The following is a 22,044-nucleotide window of genomic DNA, read 5'->3' as shown; positions in this document are numbered from 1 at the left end:
TAATTGAATTGAGTCAGTGAGTTTAGTTTTATGTGGCATTTAGCAATATTCCAGCTGTATGGCGGCGGTCTGTAAATAATCGTGTCTGGGCCCGACAATCCAGTGACCAACAACATGAGCATCGATCTGCGCAACTGGGAATCGATGACATGTGTCAACTAGGTCAGCGAGCTTGACCACCCGATCCCGTTAGTCGCATCTCACGACAAGCCTAGTCGCCTTTTATGGCAAGCATGGCTTGCTGAAGGCTTATTCTACCCCTGGACATTCACGGGTCCAGGGGGATAATTGAAAGCTTCAGTACCCTGTGTGTCCCTCCTGTCTGATGTGGTTGCAGGCATACGCGTGTCAGGTGTTGTAAGTCTCTCTATGACTTATTTGCAAATTCCTAAAACTGATGTGTTCTTAATCACGTGCTGCTGTTGACAACAAACTGACGTGGAGTACACAACAAGGAATTAGAGTCAACATTGGATTGTGGAGGTGATGATACTGATACTGCTAAGAAAATTGTAAACAGATTTACTACCTATACAAATGACAGCTTTGTGAAATTGATGAATCAGGAACATATGACATGAACAAGTGACAAAGTATCCCTCCCCGAGCAATAATGAATATATATGTATATGTGTTGTATTTATCGTGAAACACATGAGCTATAAACGAGGGATGTGGAGAGTCCAGATATTCAGTCTGCGCTCATGGTCGTATACAGAAACATATATGTTGCTTGTGCATGGATGACTGTGTTGTACTATCATATATGAAGTGTTATATTACGTTCCTACTTATCATTACGACAATACTTTATCACGCACTAATAACCGTTGAGACGACTTCCTCGTTGCACAAAAATAACCCAGAAGTGATAAGCAGGTACTGAAAACAAGTAATACAGGTATTTCAGTTGAATTTAGCAACCCTACTGAGACAGATCGTCATACTGACTCAACAGTGTAGACTGAACGACAACACAGGATTCCTTTGTACGTTTGTTTGTCTCATACACAGTCATCTGCGGACTATATACGACGGAGAGAGCATTGATCCTTGACTTTACCGTGTTTGTATGAACATAAGGTTTCACATGATGGTCATGTATATACAAGGAAGTACTACTCTACGACACTGGCTATATGCGTAGTTGCCGACCTTGTGTAGACACGTAAACCGTGTTTTGTTGAAAATTTTGAGAAAACTGTGTGTGTTTCTTGTGCTGTCGTTTTTTGTTTCGCTACGACGTGAATACTGGAAGTCAGCCTAAAACATCAAACGATGGAAAAGAAGGATACATAGGAAAACATAGTGTGACGCTACAATGAAGATCTGGAACACACTGGTCTGTGTGTGTATTGGCGTTATTCGCGGAGCTGTACTGGGTAATGGTGAGTGTACATACTGATCAAATAACTGACTACCCGCAACGCACACGGGTTTAAAAACCGGCACTATGCTTTACGGGAAAAGATGTAATCGTGCATTAGTTGATGTTGCTTTAAAGAAAAGTTGTTAGAAAAGTTATAAAAAATATCTCCAAACACACATGTAGCAAACATTTGACGCCACGTATCTGGAATGGTACCTGCACTTTGTACACAGTGAAGATGTTGCATGTCCCATGTGCAGCCGTGCATTAACGACAGAGACGTCGCGTCACGCTTCACCAACATAAAGCCCGTACATATATCGCTCGTGTTGTGATAGATTTCCTGAGACAGCAGACCATCCCGTGATCCCCTGGCCTGTTTTTCCAGACATTTCTATGTCAAGCACACTTGGGATAAGAATCGTCAGTTGATATATTCCAAAAGTATATCATTCCGTATTGAATGAAATTAGTTGAAAGCATGATGACGCCACATGTCAAGGTACTTGTATTTGATAAAATACGTTTATGATTCGGATGCCGGGTTTAATTACCCAAACGGGCAGAATGAATACAATATGTGAAGTCCATTGGCGTCCAAACAGAATCGTGATATTGTGTGCGTCGTCACAATGTTATATATGTATTTTTATCCCGTTGTACATTGAATCAGCGTAGTGCACGTGTGTTGATGAAAATATCCGAATAAGTGATTTGGAATCTGACTACGATACGTGGCAAGTATCTCCCAAGGGTAAAATTGGTAAAACATATAATATCAGGAAAAACATGTTGGCATAATGTCACTTAATAATTCTCACAGGTAATATATCATTATTTTTTTGTGCATGTAATGAATCAAGGCTGTAGCAAATTATGTGTTTCAAAAATCGTGTTTCTGAGAGTCTCAAGTTTTGATAATTCTTGCAATTAATAAATGAGTGGGTGACTGTAGGCTTTCATCGCTTTTAGCCATGCTCCAGCAATATTACTGCAAGGGACACATTGTACATCAGTGGGGAAACGTAAAGTTAGAATGACGTCACAAATGAGCAACTCCAGATGCTACAATGGGAACCAGCTGAAACGGCCAGCTGATGACACTTCACTGCTGTACCCCTACTCGATGTAAACGAGTGCAGACAGTAAAACCCCTTTTCTTTACTTTTTTGTTTACAATGTCGATAAACATCATGTGTTGGCCAATTTCCGGGTGTTATTGAGTATTTGAAGCACGGGAATATTTCATTTGAAACCTCCGGCTGACGCCGTCGGTTCCAAATGCATTCCCGTGCTTCAAATACTCAATAACACCCGGAAATTGGCCAACACATGATGTTTATCTCCTAATTGTGAACTTCAAAGTTATTAATTGATAATTAACGCAATTAAATTATGAGACACCTGTCGATGATGAAAGGTAAAACAAATACATCATCTCAGATGTCAATTTGAATCTAGCATTCAATCTAAAACATTTTAATTAAATTTGATAGTAGACTGTAAAAAAAGGACGTAGATCGCCACCAACTGAAGGTAGATAGACTGAACTTTACACATTATCCTCAGATGGGATGGGTGACTTAAGATTGATAGCCACATCGTGATTCTGAACAAGATATGATTTTATAATAAAATATAGGGACAGCGAAGGACCGTAAAAACCATGAACATAAACCTAGTATGTAAATCTAAAACATTAAATTATAGATGTGAAGACAGTGAAAAACATGCTATATCTTACTGTTACGAGTGTGTATTTCCTACATATTTTGTTATTAAGTAAGTAAGAATTATTGTAAACCAAAAGTCACTGTGTTCTGTAATCTGATTGGTTGAAAAACATGATCAAATGGTATTAGATTCCCGGAAACTGCAAGACTATTCACTGCGTACTTACACGTAAACAATTGTTTTATTGTGTCATCAACAGTGGTGACGTCATTCAAATCATATTGTGACGTAAAGTTAGAATGACGTCACAAATGAGGAACTCCAGATGCTACCATGGGAACCAGCTGAAACGGCCAGCTGATGACACTTTACTGCTGTACTCATACTCGATGTAAACGAGTGCAGACAGTAAAACCCCTTTGGTTTACCTTTTTGTTTACAATGTCGATAAACATCATGTGTTGGTCAATTTCCGGGTGTTATTGAGTATTTGAAGCACGGGAATATTTCATTTGAAACCTCCGGCTGACGCCGTCGGTTCCAAATGCATTCCCGTGCTTCAAATACTCAATAACACCCGGAAATTGGCCAACACATGATGTTTATCTCCTAATTATTGGGTCACAACATTTAGTTTCTTGAATAATAATTAGGATGGGTCACATTTGGTATAATAGATGGTCAGAGCCCTTATTCTCCAAACGTTTGTAACCCTAAGAATTCGTAACTTCGATTGTAGCCAATGTCTTAAGAACGGACTTACGAAGTTTGTAAGGTTACGAACATTTCGAGAATAGCCTGGCTGCATTTTTAGAATTTTGGCAGCAGGCTTTCCACTCTCCTTCCCAGTGTTCCATGCGGCGAGCCAGCATAGTATCTCTACCACAGGCCAGAAAGATGTGACGATTTCTCACATCTTACACAGTTCAGTCAATATAATGTGCACATATTCTACTTTTTATGAGTCTACATATCTGATTAAATATCGATTTTGAAATGGTACAATTTCACTGAGAAATTATCTTAAAACGTGTAACACTTTCGATTTGCGCAGCAATCCTTTCATGTCAAAACATTGATTACAGAAAAGTCTCGTTTCCTGTTTACTTGGTTCTGTCCTATTGCGCAGCTTAATGCGATAACCAGTCCAGTATTTTTAGACTATATCATTTAACTGGATGCATAAATATTAAACAGTGTGATTTGATAAGTCTACGCAATCGTATATTGCAACACTAAGCTCCTTCTAATCCTTGTAAATACGTCGTATGGCGTGCTATGTCGTACAGCGAGCTCTGATAAACAGGGACCTGGAAATGGTGGAAATATCAAAACGAGGCTCTGCCGCTAGAAAAGTTTAACGGTCTCTAACGGAACTGATATTACATCAACATCATTGCTCGTTACAGAATTACGCTCAATAAGCGCAAAACAACACATAACAGGTTTAACTAGTGTGCCAGATACCTTGTAAATCGTTTTACGACCTCATCAGACAGGGTCAATCTGTGATTCCATAGTTAAGGTTTGCTGCCTCAACCTCGACATAAAGTAGAGAATGACGGTGCAATTAAAGTTTAAGATTGAAATTCATTTGTAAATACCATTTTCTTATGAAACAAGGAATTGGAATTCAGTTTAACCAGAGATGTTTGTGGTGTCAATTTACACTTTCACACGAGAAAATTCGGATCATCTGAAAGGTAGGTCATTGTCTGAATAGGTTAGTGAGACTTATGTTTCGGTATGTCTACATGGGCTGTACGACTCCACATGCTGACATCGAAGTCTTATGGAGAACAACCGAGGCAGCCGGTTTGAAATATAAATATGTATTGTCATAAACCTTATTGACACAGCTGTAGAGGAATATTTACGTAAACAGTTTAAAATGATATGAAAACCTCGCCTAATCGCTTGCGTTATGCCAGTCTCCGCTTATTTACAAATATGGGCATTTGGTTACAAACAAGAGAATCGTCCGGTCACGTGATATGCAAACTAGCCTATGGCAGTGATGTTATGCTAAGTCATCGCGGAGTATACAGGCTATCCGGAAGTACTTTGGAGTTATCTGCCCTTAGCTTTCCATTTGTTACTTCCGGGAGACTGCTAGAGCATCCTACGGTGTTGGCGATGGTCGTAAGTGCTCGAAAGTTCTTGAAACCATGACTGTAGTATGTATCTTTCTGCATCCGTCAACACCTGGTCAGCGCTGCAAGACCGCACGTTGTGTTACATTCTGCATAACGTTTCTCTCTCGCACTAAGACGTTGGTGAATTTGCTATATACTTTGTGACCCATTACCTTAGATTTTGTCTCATTTGTATTGTATTCGAAATCGGTATTGTGAAATTGAATTGTGACTGTGTATAACGTGCTCTCTTTGTTTAATGCTACAATAATTGAATATTTTAGACTTGTCTTCGTTCTGTTTTGCTGGTTCACAGGGGATTTCTTACACCTTTTGTCACGGGAAATTCTTAACCGTAACATTACCAACTGAAGGCAGCTCGTGATATTATGGGGACTTACAGAACATTTTCTTCCTGCTTGGACCTTAGTCGAGATGGAAACGTTTCGATATGTCTTATTTGTAAACACGGCTTGTTGTGCCTGAGATGGAAACGTTTCGATATGTCTTATTTGTAAACATGGCTTGTTTTGCCTGAGATGGAAACGTTTCGATATGTCTTATTTGTAAACATGCTTGTTGTGCCTGACAAGTTAATTGTGTACAGGCCATGAACAAGCCTTAAGTGAGAAACACTTGCCCGTCTACTTGAGCTGGACAGTGGAGTATGTACGAGAACCAACCGTCAAAATATCTCCAGTATTAACCAGTAACGGTTGGTTGACAAACACCGCACTCAACAATATCCCAGGTATATAGCTGCAGTCTGTACATAATTGAGAGTCTGGGCCAGACAATCCAGTGGTCAACTTCATGAGCATCCACCTACGCAACTGGGATACGATGGCATGTGTCAACCCAGTCCCAACCCATGACTGACCACTCGACCCCGTTACTCTCCTCTTACGACAAGTATGGCTTGCTGAAGACCAATTCTAACCCGGATTTTCACGGGTCGTATAATCCAGTAATTCCATGTGACTTGGCATCTGGTGTTTGCAGTGTTACTTTCATTTACCTTTATAATCGGCTAATGTATCACGGAGACAAGATACAACAGCAAGTATTACAAGCTAGGGCTTGCCGTTTGAACGCGAAAGCTCAGCGTTATTCTCGGGCTGCTGTCAGGTCAAGTCCTTTATTATCGCAAACACTCCTAACTGGCAAACTGTGTGCAATGTTTGCATCAAGAGGTGTACGATGTGCAGTTATTACAGTTAATAACCTACCTGATGATCCTTAAGCAGGGTCATCCAATGCAAATATGTCCAGCCTGAAACTTATAATACATGCAAAAGATTTCGACACAAAGATTCCGTGGGATAATTGAATTGAGTCAGTGAGTTTAGTTTTATGCCGCATTTAGCAATATTCCAGCTATATGGCGGCGGTCTGTAAATGATCGTGGCTGGGCCCGACAATCCAGTGACCAACAACATGAGCATCGATCTGCGCATTTGGGAACCGATGACATGTGTCAACCAGGTCAGCGAGCCTGACCACCCGATCCCGTTAGTCGCATCTCACGACAAGCCTAGTCGCCTTTTATGGCAAGCATGACTTGCTGAAGACCTATTCTACCCCTGGACTTTCACGGGTCCAGGGGGATATTTGAAAGCTTCAGTACCCTGTGTGTCCCTCCTGTGTGATGTGGTTGCAGGCGTACGCGTGTCTGCACGCTGACAAATGGTCCCTGAAACAGGTGTTGTAAGTCTCTCTATGACTTATTTGCAAATTCCTAAAACAGGTGTGTTCTTAATCACGTGCTGCTGTTGACAACAAACTGAAGTGGAGTACATGACAAGGAATAAGAGTCAACATGAGATTGTGGAGGTGATGATACTGATTTACTACCTATACAAATGACAGCTTTGTGAAAATGATTAATCAGAACCATGTGGACATGAACAAGTGACAAAGTATCCCTTCCCGAGCAATAATGAATATATATGTATTGTATTTATCGTGAAACACATGAGGTATAAACGAGGGATGTGGAGAGTCCAGATACTGAGGCAGCGCTCTTGGCGGAATACAGAAACATATATGTTGTGCATGGATGCATGGATGACTGTGTTGTCCTATCATATATGAAGGGTTATATTACGTTCCTACTTATCATTACGACAATACTTTATCACGCACTAATAACCGTTGAGACGACTTCCTCGTTGCACAAAAATAACCCAGAAGTGATAAGCAGGTACTGAAAACAAGTAATACAGGTATTTCAGTTGAATTTAGCAACCCTACTGAGACAGATCGTCATACTGACTCAACAGTGTAGACTGAACGACAACACAGGATTCCTTTGTACGTTTGTTTGTCTCATACACAGTCATCTGCGGACTATATACGACCGAGAGAGCATTGATCCTTGACTTTACCGTGTGTGTATGAACATAACGTTTCACATGCTGGTCATGTATATACAAGGTAGTACTACTCTACGGCACTGGCCATGGACATAGTTGCCGACCTTGTGTAGACACATAAACACACAGTGTGTGTTTCTTGTGCTGTCGTTTTCTGTTTCGTTACGGCGTGAATGCTTGAAGTCAGCCTAAGACATCAAACGATGGAAAAGAAGGATACATAGGAGAACATACAGTGTGACGCTACAATGAAGATCTGGAACACACTGGTCTGTGTGTGTATTGGCGTTATTCGCGGAGCTGTACTGGGTAATGGTGAGTGTACATACTGATCAAATAACTGACTACCCGCAACGCACACGGGTTTAAAAACCGGCACTATGCTTTACGGGAAAAGATGTAATCGTGCATTAGTTGATGTTGCTTTAAAGAAAAGTTGTTACAAAAGTTATAAAAAATATATCTCCAAATACACATGTAGCAAACATTTGACGCCACGTATCTGGAATGGTACCTGCACTTTGTACACAGTGAAGATGTTGCATGTCCCATGTGCAGCCGTGCATCAACGACAGAGACGTCGCGTCACGCTTCACCAACATAAAGCCCGTACATATATCGCTCGTGTTGTGATAGATGTCCTGATATAGCAGACCATCCCGTGATCCCCTGGTCTGTTTCTTCTGACCTTTTCTAGGTCAAGCACACTTGGGATAAAAATCGTCAGTTGATATATTCCAAAAGTATATCATTCCGTACTGAATGAAATTAGTTGAACGCCTTGTGGCGCCACATGTTAAGGTACTTGTATTTGATAAAATATGTTTATGATTTGGATGCCGGGTTTAATTTCCCTAATGGGCAGAATGAATACAGTGTGTGAATCCCATTGGTGTCCCGATGGATTCGTGATATTGTGTGCGTTGTCACAGTGTTATATATGCATTTTTTATCCTGCTGTACACTGATTCAGCGTAGTGCACGTGTGTTGATTAAAATATGTGAATGAGTGATTTGGAAACTGATTAAAATACGTAGCAACCAACATAGCCTGTAGGATAAACTGTTACGCAAAACTCATATGACGATTCTTTTGCTTCCCCAGCTAATTTGGTACTAACGAGCTCACCGGGAACACCAACAGACAGAAAACTCTTCACCTTAGCCTGTAGCATCTCGTCTGGTCCTGTGGTAAACATGGCATGGTTGCTGAACAATATAACAGAGGTCATTACACAATGGAGCTCCAATTGCACTAAGCAGCAACCTCATGAGAACAGGAACATCGATCATTTCAATGTGAGCTGCAACGACACGGACCACACTATACAGTTTACATTCAACTCCACGAGAGATCAAGGAGGATGGCAGTGTGGGAAACTTGTAAATGATACCTACATATACCTCAGAAGCAACATTTTACAAAAAGGTGTGTATGACGTATTCACTGTGCTTGAATTTATATATGTCACAATACAGTAAATCAGTAAAATTGTACAGTTGATGCCAGTGACAGACTGTTTGAAGAAAAACTCCAAAAACAATGAGCATCGTGTGTGAGGAAATCGATGCTGAAGAATATTGTGTCATGTGTAACAATTTCATTGCCTATTGACGAAAATAATTTAATAAATGCAATTCTCCCAAATGACCGGTTATGTTCTCTGCATCTTCATACATACAGACTATCGTTTCTCGGACAAGGAGGAACCTGTGCAGAGCTCAACCCTTTGACCCTTTTAATTTCAGGGGTTGCAGGCTCTGTCATATCAAGTGAGTTTCCATCTACAATGACCCTGTATACATGGTCAACGTCCGGCCCATGGTCAATGGCATCACAGACGTCGGAGCCTGGAACAGCCACACTAAGCAAAGGTAATTCTCTCAAAGATATAGAGGTGTACATCAATTAAGCCCTCATTGTTCTTATTTTGAAAGGTAGTAGCTGTCAAACAAATTATGAAATTATATCGCTTGAAAGAGGTTTAATGCGGCAGTCTCTGATATAAAAACGATAATCATTGTCCAGAATACGTTTTCAATCAATTAAAACTGGTTAGTGTCCGTAATGAAGCAGCATTCAGAAACAATGCTGCTCCATGTCGGTATTGTCAGAAATGATCCACGCCGTTGAGGTACAAGATCACCATATCAACCGTGGCACCGAGTCTGAGTGAGTGAAAATGTTTTACACCGCATCGGCGGTGTTTCAGCAGTTAACGGCGAGAAACATGAAACTGTTATATTACAATATATTCACACCGTCCATTGCGCAACGTGCACATTCTGTCATTTGTGTCATCACATGTAGCTCTACAAATCTGGCATTGTACACTATGTCCTCGGTATAAAGCACCAGATGTGATATTGATTTTCAAACAGTCATTTACGTGACAATCTCAGACTCGACACATGTAACCTCTCAATCTTATCATGCTACGTCTTAATACATGATGAACCAAGCACAACTCTTCCTTTCAGTCTCCACCAATGACAGTGATTCAGACACAGTCTACATGGTGGTTGGGGCTGTAGGTGGCGCTGGTTTGCTTGTCGTTGTGGTCGTGGGCGTCGTGTGTATACGACGGAGAAGACAAGCAACCGGTGTGTATTTGTGTTGAGATTTAGCATAATGTCTTTTTATGCTTAAAAGGTATAATGCTCTAAACAGCTGTGTTTAATCTTATAGTATTGTAGGCAGTTTAAATGCTGGTAATTATGTTGCATATTTTCAGCGTTTACAACCAGGTATTTCAAACCATTGTCAGAAGTAATTCTCGTTTATTAGTGTAATATGACTCTGAAAATGTCTGGTTTCAGATCAGAAGGAAGACATGAAAGGGAAAAACGCAGATTCGTGAGTTGAGTACATTATAGATATGCACGCAAACTCACCCAAGAACGAAAGTTTATACACAAAACACTAAAGCTCAAGCATACACGTATCTAACTAAATAAGCTTTATGGATCAACTTCACATTATACAAGGTCACAACGTTTCGAGACAGTTCCTAGTCTCTTCTTCAGGTGAAGGTAAAACCAAAAGGATGTAGTATATATACACAAGTTTGGATAAAGGTTAGTCACTGAGGATGAGGTGGTTCCATGCATTGGGTACGTAAACACCACCGTCTCTGTTGATTGAAGGCTTGTTCCGCTTGATTGCAATGGTAACTCGTTAATCTAATCAATACAAGCCTGGACGCCAATCAGTAGAAGCCTGTACATCAGTTGAAATCTGTACATCAATCAATCGAAGTCTGTACATCAATTAATAGAAACCTTTATATCTTGTTACCCGTTGTTATCTGTCCATTGTTATATGTATATATACTACATCCCTTTAGTTTTACCTTCACTTGACCTGAAGAAGAGACTAGGAACTGTCTCGAAACGTTGTGACCTTGTATAATGTGAAGTTGAACCATAAAGCATATTTAGTTTGATTCCACCAACTTCTAAATGCCTTTGAAACAACTTATACACGTATCTACATATAAACACATATGAACAGACGCGCAAGCGCGTAAACGGACCCTCCATGCGCAGAGATACACTATCACACGCCCTCTGCTCATCGCCACTCACCACATTAAAATGTTTACAGACTGTTACCTGAAGATGTTTTGCCTTGCTGGTTATATCATTTATTGCAGTTTTTCTTCCAGTTCTCCAGATTACCAAAACACGACAACCTGCCACACAGGTAGGTTTATTGCATTGTCATTTCTATAAATCAGTGACAAAATAACTAAATTTATGGTGTTTGTAGCAACTGCGATACATGACCTCATTCCCATGCAATGTCCCTGTGTTAATGCTGCATTTGCGTCCTTCATGGAGTCAAGTATTTTTATTATACAATGAATGCTTACCTACCCGTGGAGATCTGGGTTAGAAATTGTTTTCATCAACTTTTGCCTGTCGCCAAACTCGACTAACGGGATCGGGCTGTCAGACTTGCTGACTAGGTTGACACATGTCATCTGTTCCCAGCTGAGTAGATTGACATGTCATCTGTTCCCACCTGAGTAGATTGACATATCATCTGTTCCCAGCTGAGTAGGTTGACATATCATCTGTTCCCAGCTGAGTAGGTTGACATGTCATCTGTTCCCAGCTGAGTAGGTTGACATGTCATCTGTTCCCAGCTGAGTAGGTTGACATGTCATCTGTTCCCAGCTGAGTAGGTTGACATGTCATCTGTTCCCAGCTGCGCAACACGACGCTCATGCTGTTAGTCCAGACTCGATTACCTACCATTAGTCGTCCTATTTAGCTGGAATATTTTTGAGTGCGACGTTAAACTACAATAAAAAAAATAAATACAAAATACCAAAAACAACAACAAAAAGTAAAAGAGAAGCGTACCTGTTGTGCAGCGGGTACTTGTCTGTCTGTATCTTTTGACGTCTTTATCTCACCTATCAACGTCTGCCTTGTACGTTTTCCTGATTTATATTCCACGATATGTTATAAGTTATTTTGTGGGTTTCAGTGGAAAATGAGTTGTATAGACCGTCATGTGATATGACTCCAGTCGACGAAGCTGAACATGAGAAAGATGACTTCATTATGTCAGGTGACACTACATTATAACATGTCTCTAATTGTTACAATGAAGGTTTGAAAGGTCGGTCACACACTGTTTTATTGCCTAATATTGACTTAACTATTTTTGCTTAAATGTTACATTAACAATGGTGGATGTGTTTTCTTGAATACTGTTATTTGCTCTTTATTGATTTTAACATTGTTATCTGTCCTCAGATGCATACGCGAGTGTGGATATACCAGCAACAAGTACGTGCACACCACGTGAGCAGGGTGCGTCATACGACGTCGACGCAGACAGCCTGTATGCTAAACCTGATAAATGCAGGTCTTTAAATGTTCCACAAGGTAAGGCAAACGTATTGTGTAGTGTCGAAGTCTGATTAACATCAGTATGCATGAAACGAGTTTTTGTGTGATGCAGTCATAAGGGTAAACGCATGTAACGTTCTGTTAGAGTCAGAACTGGCCCCGAGGTTATAAAACTTTCCTGAGTACGATCTCGTGCTCAAATCCGGTTTCGTGCTCAACTCAGAACTCAGACTCAGTAAATGGAGGTTATAAATAAATCTGAGTACGTGTTCGTGCTCAACTTGAGCATGAAACCCTTATGATCTCAAGTATGCTAAGGACCGTGCTCAACGCTGAGTTCGATGTCAACAATGGCAGCTCACCTGCGTCAGATTCGACAGGCTCGGAGGAGATCGCGCGTACCGAGAGTATTTCGAGATCGTTCGAATCCGCTCGAAGATATGGGAGAGGACGAGGTCTTCGACAGATATCGTTTTAGGCCGAGAACGATCATTTATTTGCTCGGTCTACTGAATTTACCCAGGCACACAGCACGGAACTGTTCACTGCCACCACTTTTGCAGCTACTCATCTGTCTCCGCTTTTTGGCGACTGGAGCTATGCATCTGTTGGTTGGGGATAGCCTCAACATTTCCAGATCAACTGCCGGCAGATGCATACGGGCAGTATCATTAAAAATAGCACAGCTTTCCAGAAATTTCATCAAGTTTCCAGTTGGAAGGGACGCCGTTCGTGCAAAGGAGGCATTCCGCAACATTGCAGGTACATACATTGGGATTTCCCCAATATAAAAATACCTAGATGATTTCATTGGTGCAGTACGCGTCAGTGCCATTTCTATTGGCCAGTGTATTGGTTGAGGGGTCGAGGACGTGTCACACGTCGAAACATTAACGTACGTGAAATTTATGTTAGCGATAAGTTTTACCTTAGCAGAGGGCTTTGGTTGTCAATGAAAACTATTTTATCACGTGAAAATGAAATACGCTATCTGTGTGAGACCATGCCATTGTTTTGTACTTGCAGGTTTTCCAAATGTTGTCGGGTGCATCGACGGGACTTTCGTAAGAATACAGCGGCCTACTGCTAACGAGGGAGACTTCGTGAACCGGAGAGGTTACCATTCTCTAAATGTTCAGGTAACTATCGATATGAACAAATACAATCCGTTAATGTTTAGTTCGAAGATGGTGTAGGTGTCACATGTGTTTTTGTTTTGTCATTGTATTAAGGGTTAATTTTGTTTGTTGCTGTTGTGTTGTTGTTTTTTTAAATTCTGTCTTCTCTTCTACAGATGTGCTGCGATGCAAATTTTAAGATCACCAGTTGTAATGCCAGCTGGCCCGGGTCAGTACACGATAGCCGCATCTTCCGGACATCAACACTGTGCCGTATGTTTGAAAATGGTATCATATTTTTCTCAAACGTTACCTAGCGTAAAACCCATAAATATTTTAGGTTGCCAAAATATCAAGATTAATGGTACTGTTATTTTGGTGTTAAATTGTAGAATAATTGCAGTAATGTGTTAATTTATTGCTTGTAATGGGTATTCTATCATAAACATTGTCTTCAAGTGAAATGAAGATGAATGTATCATTCCAGCACCAAGCATAATATTAATATTGCAATTATTTTTTGCTGAAATAAATATCACAAATCATACACCTACAAATTTAATTAATACACTATGCTGTCATCTTATATAAGTTTTCATTTGTTTGTTTAAGGACAGTGCACTGGCTTTCTACTGGGGGACTCAGGCTACCCATGTCGTTGGTTCCTCCTGACACCTTTGCTGAACCCAACCACTCGAGCAGAGGAGAGATATAACAGCTCTTTGTGCAGGACAAGGGTGCTTATTGAGCAGACATTTGGCATTCTGAAACGGCGATTTCAGTGCCTGCATAATGAGCTTAGAGCCACACCAAGGAATGCTGTGCAATATGTTATAGCATGTGTTGTGTTACACAATCTTGGGATTGAAAGGGGAGATATAATTAATAATGAAGACAATCCTGTACCTCCAACACCAAATGTTAATGATAATTATGTACCATTGAATACAGGTCAAAATGATGGTTGTGACGTGAGACATCACATTATTCGGACATTTTTCAGTCATTAATCATAAGTACCATTAGTTTATACCAATTACACTCATAGCAGTAATACACTGCATCAATGATTGTCACCCTGAAAAACATGGATAAAACTGACATTGTATAACAATATTCCTTTGACAGAGATTTATTTCAGACCACTGGCTCAGACTAAGATAGTATTTTTTTTAATCACTGAGATTTCCTCAGATACTGAGAGGCAATGTACATAACATTATCACTTGTTGATGATTTCAAATGCACAAAGTATTATCCAGATTGACAATCATTCTGTGTAGAATTTCTGATGGTAAGTTTTTCCACTGAACTGTACCTATGAAATCTAAGCATTGTAGGATATTCATCCTCAACATCAAATTCTGCTGATGTCATGATACAGAAGTTTCATGAATCAAGATGTATCACAATACCCATGTGAAGGTTTGATATGTATCACGATAACATTTTTCGCTGCATTATTCTATAAATGTTGTTAAAATTTCAATGTTACTATTTCATATTTTATAATTGTCCATGAACATATCGGCATGTTTGATTATCAAAGACTGAACAGTTGTAATCATCCATCTTTGTGCATCATAATGATCAGTTGAAACATTAAAAAACATTTTACAACTGCAAAATGTAAATGATACATAAATACATTCAAATCAGTAGTTTTGAACACTAAATATCGATACAGTTTTCATTGTATCAACAATTGTATTTTATTAGAAAAAGTGTTGATGCATCGGTGTAAGTGGCAACCCTGTGAAATTCCTAATTCATTTTACAAAATCTTATTAAATGCACAAAATGGACAATATGTCATAACACTGGAAAGGTAGTCTTTAGTGATATGTATGAAAAAGTCAGCAACAATATTGAACAATTGTAGTGATATATACAGGCATAAGTGGGATTCCGACACAATCCCCTATCCCCACACAACCAGTAAGTACATGTGCATAACCCAGACTTGTTAGTTAACATAGGAACAATACAGTTAAGAATACTAGATAAATCACAAGAAGACATACCGTCAAATCCGTTTCATTGTCATACATGGACCCAAGTGCTTCATTTGCCAGTCTACTCATACAAAGCTGTGACTTACACAGTTCAGCCAGTGTTTACCATTACTGAAATCTTTGCAATGACCCACCATTTTGAGAAAAAATCCCATAGTTTCAGTCTTATGGGTATTGACATTCATACCAGTTACAGAACAAATCTTTTCCAAAGCACCTAATGTTTATTTAATCTGTACTGTAGATTAAGCAAGAGTGGAAACGTTACACAAGCATATGAGCAAATACATGTATCGTGAAATGATAATTCATACCAAAATCCATATTCACTTGTAACCAGTACAAGCAATACATTAGTAGTCAAATATTAGGAAAGTATGGAATATTAGTTTCATCAGGTATCAGTTATAGCTTAGACAAGACTCCTTTCAAAAGTAGTAAAACTTATCTCACAGACATTCTGTTGAAAAAGGTGTAAGTCATGACCACACGATTTTATAGATGTTCTGAAGTTAAAATCCTAGCCTGAAGTAATCAGAACTCAACTGTAAGACAAAAAATTCACTAAGTCAAGGGTTATGTCTAGACAGGTTAATAAATGACTTTGATGAGGTAAAGATGCCATCACCTACAATAAAATAACATTATGCTGACACCAGTTAAGGTCATTATGCAAACACCAGTTAAGGGTCGTTAAAGATCCAGCCCAGAGTAAGTAATCAAGCCTCCAGTAAATGTACCAACAAGATTAATGCCACTTCAATACCCATAAGACTGAAACTATGGGATTTTTTCTCAAAATGGTGGGTCATTGCAAAGATTTCAGTAATGGTAAACACTGGCTGAACTGTGTAAGTCACAGCTTTGTATGAGTAGACTGGCAAATGAAGCACTTGGGTCCATGTATGACAATGAAACGGATTTGACGGTATGTCTTCTTGTGATTTATCTAGTATTCTTAACTGTATTGTTCCTATGTTAACTAACAAGTCTGGGTTATGCACATGTACTTACTGGTTGTGTGGGGATAGGGGATTGTGTCGGAATCCCACTTATGCCTGTATATATCACTACAATTGTTCAATATTGTTGCTGACTTTTTCATACATATCACTAAAGACTACCTTTCCAGTGTTATGACATATTGTCCATTTTGTGCATTTAATAAGATTTTGTAAAATGAATTAGGAATTTCACAGGGTTGCCACTTACACCGATGCATCAACACTTTTTCTAATAAAATACAATTGTTGATACAATGAAAACTGTATCGATATTTAGTGTTCAAAACTACTGATTTGAATGTATTTATGTATCATTCACATTTTGCAGTTGTAAAATGTTTTTTAATGTTTCAACTGATCATTATGATGCACAAAGATGGATGATTACAACTGTTCAGTCTTTGATAATCAAACATGTCGATATGTTCATGGACAATTATAAAATATGAAATAGTAACATTGAAATTTTAACAACATTTATAGAATAATGCAGCGAAAAATGATATCGTGATACATATCAAACCTTCACATGGGTATTGTGATACATCTTGATTCATGAAACTTCTGTATCATGACATCAGCAGAATTTGATATTGAGGATGAATATCCTACAATGCTTAGATTTCATAGGTACAGTTCAGTGGAAAAACTTACCATCAGAAATTCTACACAGAATGATTGTCAATCTGGATAATACTTTGTGCATTTGAAATCATCAACAAGTGATAATGTTATGTACATTGCCTCTCAGTATCTGAGGAAATCTCAGTGATTAAAAAAAATACTATCTTAGTCTGAGCCAGTGGTCTGAAATAAATCTCTGTCAAAGGAATATTGTTATACAATGTCAGTTTTATCCATGTTTTTCAGGGTGACAATCATTGATGCAGTGTATTACTGCTATGAGTGTAATTGGTATAAACTAATGGTACTTATGATTAATGACTGAAAAATGTCCGAATAATGTGATGTCTCACGTCACAACCATCATTTTGACCTGTATTCAATGGTACATAATTATCATTAACATTTGGTGTTGGAGGTACAGGATTGTCTTCATTATTAATTATATCTCCCCTTTCAATCCCAAGATTGTGTAACACAACACATGCTATAACATATTGCACAGCATTCCTTGGTGTGGCTCTAAGCTCATTATGCAGGCACTGAAATCGCCGTTTCAGAATGCCAAATGTCTGCTCAATAAGCACCCTTGTCCTGCACAAAGAGCTGTTATATCTCTCCTCTGCTCGAGTGGTTGGGTTCAGCAAAGGTGTCAGGAGGAACCAACGACATGGGTAGCCTGAGTCCCCCAGTAGAAAGCCAGTGCACTGTCCTTAAACAAACAAATGAAAACTTATATAAGATGACAGCATAGTGTATTAATTAAATTTGTAGGTGTATGATTTGTGATATTTATTTCAGCAAAAAATAATTGCAATATTAATATTATGCTTGGTGCTGGAATGATACATTCATCTTCATTTCACTTGAAGACAATGTTTATGATAGAATACCCATTACAAGCAATAAATTAACACATTACTGCAATTATTCTACAATTTAACACCAAAATAACAGTACCATTAATCTTGATATTTTGGCAACCTAAAATATTTATGGGTTTTACGCTAGGTAACGTTTGAGAAAAATATGATACCATTTTCAAACATACGGCACAGTGTTGATGTCCGGAAGATGCGGCTATCGTGTACTGACCCGGGCCAGCTGGCATTACAACTGGTGATCTTAAAATTTGCATCGCAGCACATCTGTAGAAGAGAAGACAGAATTTAAAAAAACAACAACACAACAGCAACAAACAAAATTAACCCTTAATACAATGACAAAACAAAAACACATGTGACACCTACACCATCTTCGAACTAAACATTAACGGATTGTATTTGTTCATATCGATAGTTACCTGAACATTTAGAGAATGGTAACCTCTCCGGTTCACGAAGTCTCCCTCGTTAGCAGTAGGCCGCTGTATTCTTACGAAAGTCCCGTCGATGCACCCGACAACATTTGGAAAACCTGCAAGTACAAAACAATGGCATGGTCTCACACAGATAGCGTATTTCATTTTCACGTGATAAAATAGTTTTCATTGACAACCAAAGCCCTCTGCTAAGGTAAAACTTATCGCTAACATAAATTTCACGTACGTTAATGTTTCGACGTGTGACACGTCCTCGACCCCTCAACCAATACACTGGCCAATAGAAATGGCACTGACGCGTACTGCACCAATGAAATCATCTAGGTATTTTTATATTGGGGAAATCCCAATGTATGTACCTGCAATGTTGCGGAATGCCTCCTTTGCACGAACGGCGTCCCTTCCAACTGGAAACTTGATGAAATTTCTGGAAAGCTGTGCTATTTTTAATGATACTGCCCGTATGCATCTGCCGGCAGTTGATCTGGAAATGTTGAGGCTATCCCCAACCAACAGATGCATAGCTCCAGTCGCCAAAAAGCGGAGACAGATGAGTAGCTGCAAAAGTGGTGGCAGTGAACAGTTCCGTGCTGTGTGCCTGGGTAAATTCAGTAGACCGAGCAAATAAATGATCGTTCTCGGCCTAAAACGATATCTGTCGAAGACCTCGTCCTCTCCCATATCTTCGAGCGGATTCGAACGATCTCGAAATACTCTCGGTACGCGCGATCTCCTCCGAGCCTGTCGAATCTGACGCAGGTGAGCTGCCATTGTTGACATCGAACTCAGCGTTGAGCACGGTCCTTAGCATACTTGAGATCATAAGGGTTTCATGCTCAAGTTGAGCACGAACACGTACTCAGATTTATTTATAACCTCCATTTACTGAGTCTGAGTTCTGAGTTGAGCACGAAACCGGATTTGAGCACGAGATCGTACTCAGGAAAGTTTTATAACCTCGAGGCCTGGTCTTCCTGAAGTTGTGTTTGTTACTGGAGATGACCAACTGGGATGGGTTCGTCAGACCTGTTGATGTGGTTAAATCATCTCATGCGGTCAACTTCTGACCACAGAGTATCATTATGTTGCTGAAACGTTCCTAGGTGTGAGTTAAACAGTGAGGGGGTGAGTGGGTTTAGTTTTAAGTCGCTTTTAGCACTAGTCCAGTAGTATAATGGCGGTGTGTTTGGGTTAACTAGCTAACAAACCAGCATTTGTATAGTACATCAAAGACTCACAGTGTGAACATCTGTTTCAGATCTATGCGCCGAAGGAATGAAACCCAAGAATAAGCGTCAAGATGGTCAGAATATGTCTGAATATGTCAACACTGGGGACGTGTATACAAAACCCAACAAGCGTTGAAGGAGATATGTGTATAGGTATATTACTAGAAACACCTTCTTGATAAAGAATCGCTCACTGTCAAATATTGATGCTATCAGACATTAGCGAAAAAATGAAATGAAACCCGACCCACATGCATTCTTGGAAAGAATATGATCTCATGAATGCAACGTTTGATGATCATAGTTTATACATTTTGTAACTGTCACCTGCAATGCACGCAAACTGAATATTCACTCTTAAATTGATCTTGATTTCACAGGATTGTTTCTCATTGCGATGATTCTAATCGAAATTAACCCTTTAACCATCTGGTTCGTAGTAACAACAAAATATAGTTTGTACAGTTGGATAAATCGCTATGCACTGTTCATACACTCGTTATGGATACTATCGGACAATCACCGAATAGCCCTTTCACTTACCTCGCATATTGTACATGTTCAGCTCGCTGTGTTCTTTGGCAAGATGTGTGTCCAATGATAGTCGTACAAAACGGCAACCAGGAATGTAGAACTGTATATGACCCGGTATGTTGTGTGTCATCGTAGCACAAAGATGTGGATCGTCTAACATGGTGCCAAACGCAGATTCCATGCACAGGTTCGATCATCGAGAGGTGACAGTGATGTTCCTGTAGTTTTGCGTTCCATGGCACTGAAAGTATTCACTGCCCTGTACAATGCTGCGCTAATATTTACAACATACCTCAGGAAAAGGTGTTTGGTTTTCCTGCACTTCCTGACAGATCCAGGAAATACAATGAAACGCGACAGTTTCCGGTTTCGTTACTCCGGAATGAATTAAACAAGGAAGGACACGATCCTGGGTGACCTGTGTGTATCATTTGTGTACGCATGGACATAGGACTTCCGCTTGAAATCTGATGCTGGTCACATGACACTGTTTGTATGTTAGTTTGAAGTGTTGGGTGAAAAGTGTGACACATGAACATAACGGTTTCAAGAGAAATCATCTATGTGTGCCATTATTGTTAAGCATCCCGCGGCGTGTGGGAATAGGTAGTTATGTTCAAAGTGTGTAAAACGTTTACATACACACATATATTTTAGAACGCAGAGTACAACTTTATCACCCCAGAATGTTATCACTTCACAAGATGATGCTCTTCGGAATAATTAACGCTTTGCATCCCATGGTCACCTAATGACATGATAACATAACGCACACTAGTTTGCTATTTATAGCGCGTGTTATAGACATATATGAATAGTTTGTTACGTTTGAATAATTATATATAAAGACGGCATTCAAATATTGTATTTGTCGTTCACTTGTGAACATGCACAGGCATAGTCTTGTCGCTCTATGGCTGCAAGCATTCTGATGCAGCACTAAATTTTAACTCATCTATCTATCCACGTTTTGTAAACAGAACCGCTTCCCTTGTTTGGATCTGCTTACAATAAAGGCAGATTTCCGTCTTGTTTCACTGACGTTTGCATGCCACTGAATTTTGGCACCATACCAAGGACCCATGGGGACTTAAAGTACTCATGCTACCTGCTGGTATGAGAAGAAAGCAGTAGTGCACGTTTAATACTTTTCAAGTCCACAATAATTGGTGGTTTCTGGTCGCATTCTAAGGGAGGTAACTCTGCATAGCAAATTACAACGCAGGAAACCGGGCTAACAACAGACATGCATGTGTAGCAATACAACACTCGGAATACCAGATCTGGATACAAACCTACCACTTCGTAATTGTAATCCTCTGAAATATGAGTGTTCATACTTTAATGACGCCCACAATGAGGAAACTTTGGATTTCACTTGGACAGCCTTTGTAGCTTAAACGTGCACAGGGACGGTTGTTGGGAATGTCTCAGACATGGCCTCGTAACACAGAACCCTGTATAGAGATATGACACCCCAAGTCCAAAAGTCATGACACATATCTCTTGCTGTGTCAATATTTATTTGAACCAAAGCGTAATTCGACAAACTAAAATTCGTCGTGAAGACAGAAAGCAATTTAGAGTGAGTAAATCTAAAATATTTAGTTATAAATGACAATACAACATAAAAACAGATTATAGATTGCCAACAACGTAATGCAGATCACCATACTTGGGACCATGGAGACTTACAGTACTTTTGCTACCTGCATAGACCTAAGCTGTAATGACACCATCCCTTCAGCTATTAACAATTTAGACAACCCTATCCATACAT

The 22,044-nt window shown here is 39.5% G+C and overlaps 3 protein-coding genes across 4 annotated transcripts; 2 read left to right on the top strand and 1 right to left on the bottom strand.

Moving 5' to 3' along the window:
* Nucleotides 1-849: 849 nt before the first annotated feature.
* LOC137286833 (uncharacterized) lies at nt 850-21,126 on the top strand. 2 transcript variants are annotated; one of them, XM_067818848.1, is made up of 9 exons: nt 850-1,388; nt 8,659-8,982; nt 9,303-9,428; nt 10,035-10,157; nt 10,374-10,410; nt 11,222-11,259; nt 12,052-12,135; nt 12,324-12,455; nt 19,760-21,126. In XM_067818848.1, exons 1-9 carry the CDS (start codon nt 1,322-1,324, stop codon nt 19,864-19,866), a joined length of 1,038 nt encoding a protein of 345 aa, XP_067674949.1. In that variant the 5' UTR covers nt 850-1,321; the 3' UTR covers nt 19,867-21,126. The 2 variants fall into 2 exon arrangements, with proteins under 2 accessions (XP_067674949.1, XP_067674954.1); XM_067818853.1 differs by lacking the exon at nt 850-1,388 and adding an exon at nt 7,397-7,868.
* On the top strand, nt 12,707-14,547 carry LOC137257947 (putative nuclease HARBI1). The gene is given in 4 exon segments (XM_067795465.1): nt 12,707-13,181; nt 13,446-13,558; nt 13,714-13,825; nt 14,150-14,547. Coding segments are annotated over 4 exon segments (1,098 nt in total).
* On the bottom strand, nt 17,495-19,335 carry LOC137257938 (putative nuclease HARBI1). The gene is given in 4 exon segments (XM_067795453.1): nt 17,495-17,892; nt 18,217-18,328; nt 18,484-18,596; nt 18,861-19,335. Coding segments are annotated over 4 exon segments (1,098 nt in total).
* Nucleotides 21,127-22,044: the final 918 nt, after the last annotated feature.

This window comes from Haliotis asinina, chromosome 1 (genome assembly GCF_037392515.1).
Source record: "Haliotis asinina isolate JCU_RB_2024 chromosome 1, JCU_Hal_asi_v2, whole genome shotgun sequence".
In the NCBI taxonomy this organism is placed as follows: Eukaryota; Metazoa; Mollusca; class Gastropoda; order Lepetellida; family Haliotidae; genus Haliotis; species Haliotis asinina.
The sequence above is the reverse complement of the archived record's forward strand: the minus strand, read 5'-3'. Positions and strand labels throughout refer to the sequence as shown.

What these genes read in the sequence shown, in the direction of transcription:
- LOC137286833 (XM_067818848.1), top strand. Translation starts at nt 1,322, where the DNA reads ATGAAGATCTGGAACACACTGGTCTGTGTGTGTATTGGCGTTATTCGC. An exon ending in AAGCAACATTTTACAAAAAG is followed by an intron (nt 8,983 to 9,302) that starts GTGTGTATGACG and finishes TTTTAATTTCAG; the next exon opens with GGGTTGCAGGCTCTGTCATA. An exon ending in CACGACAACCTGCCACACAG is followed by an intron (nt 11,260 to 12,051) that starts GTAGGTTTATTG and finishes TGTGGGTTTCAG; the next exon opens with TGGAAAATGAGTTGTATAGA.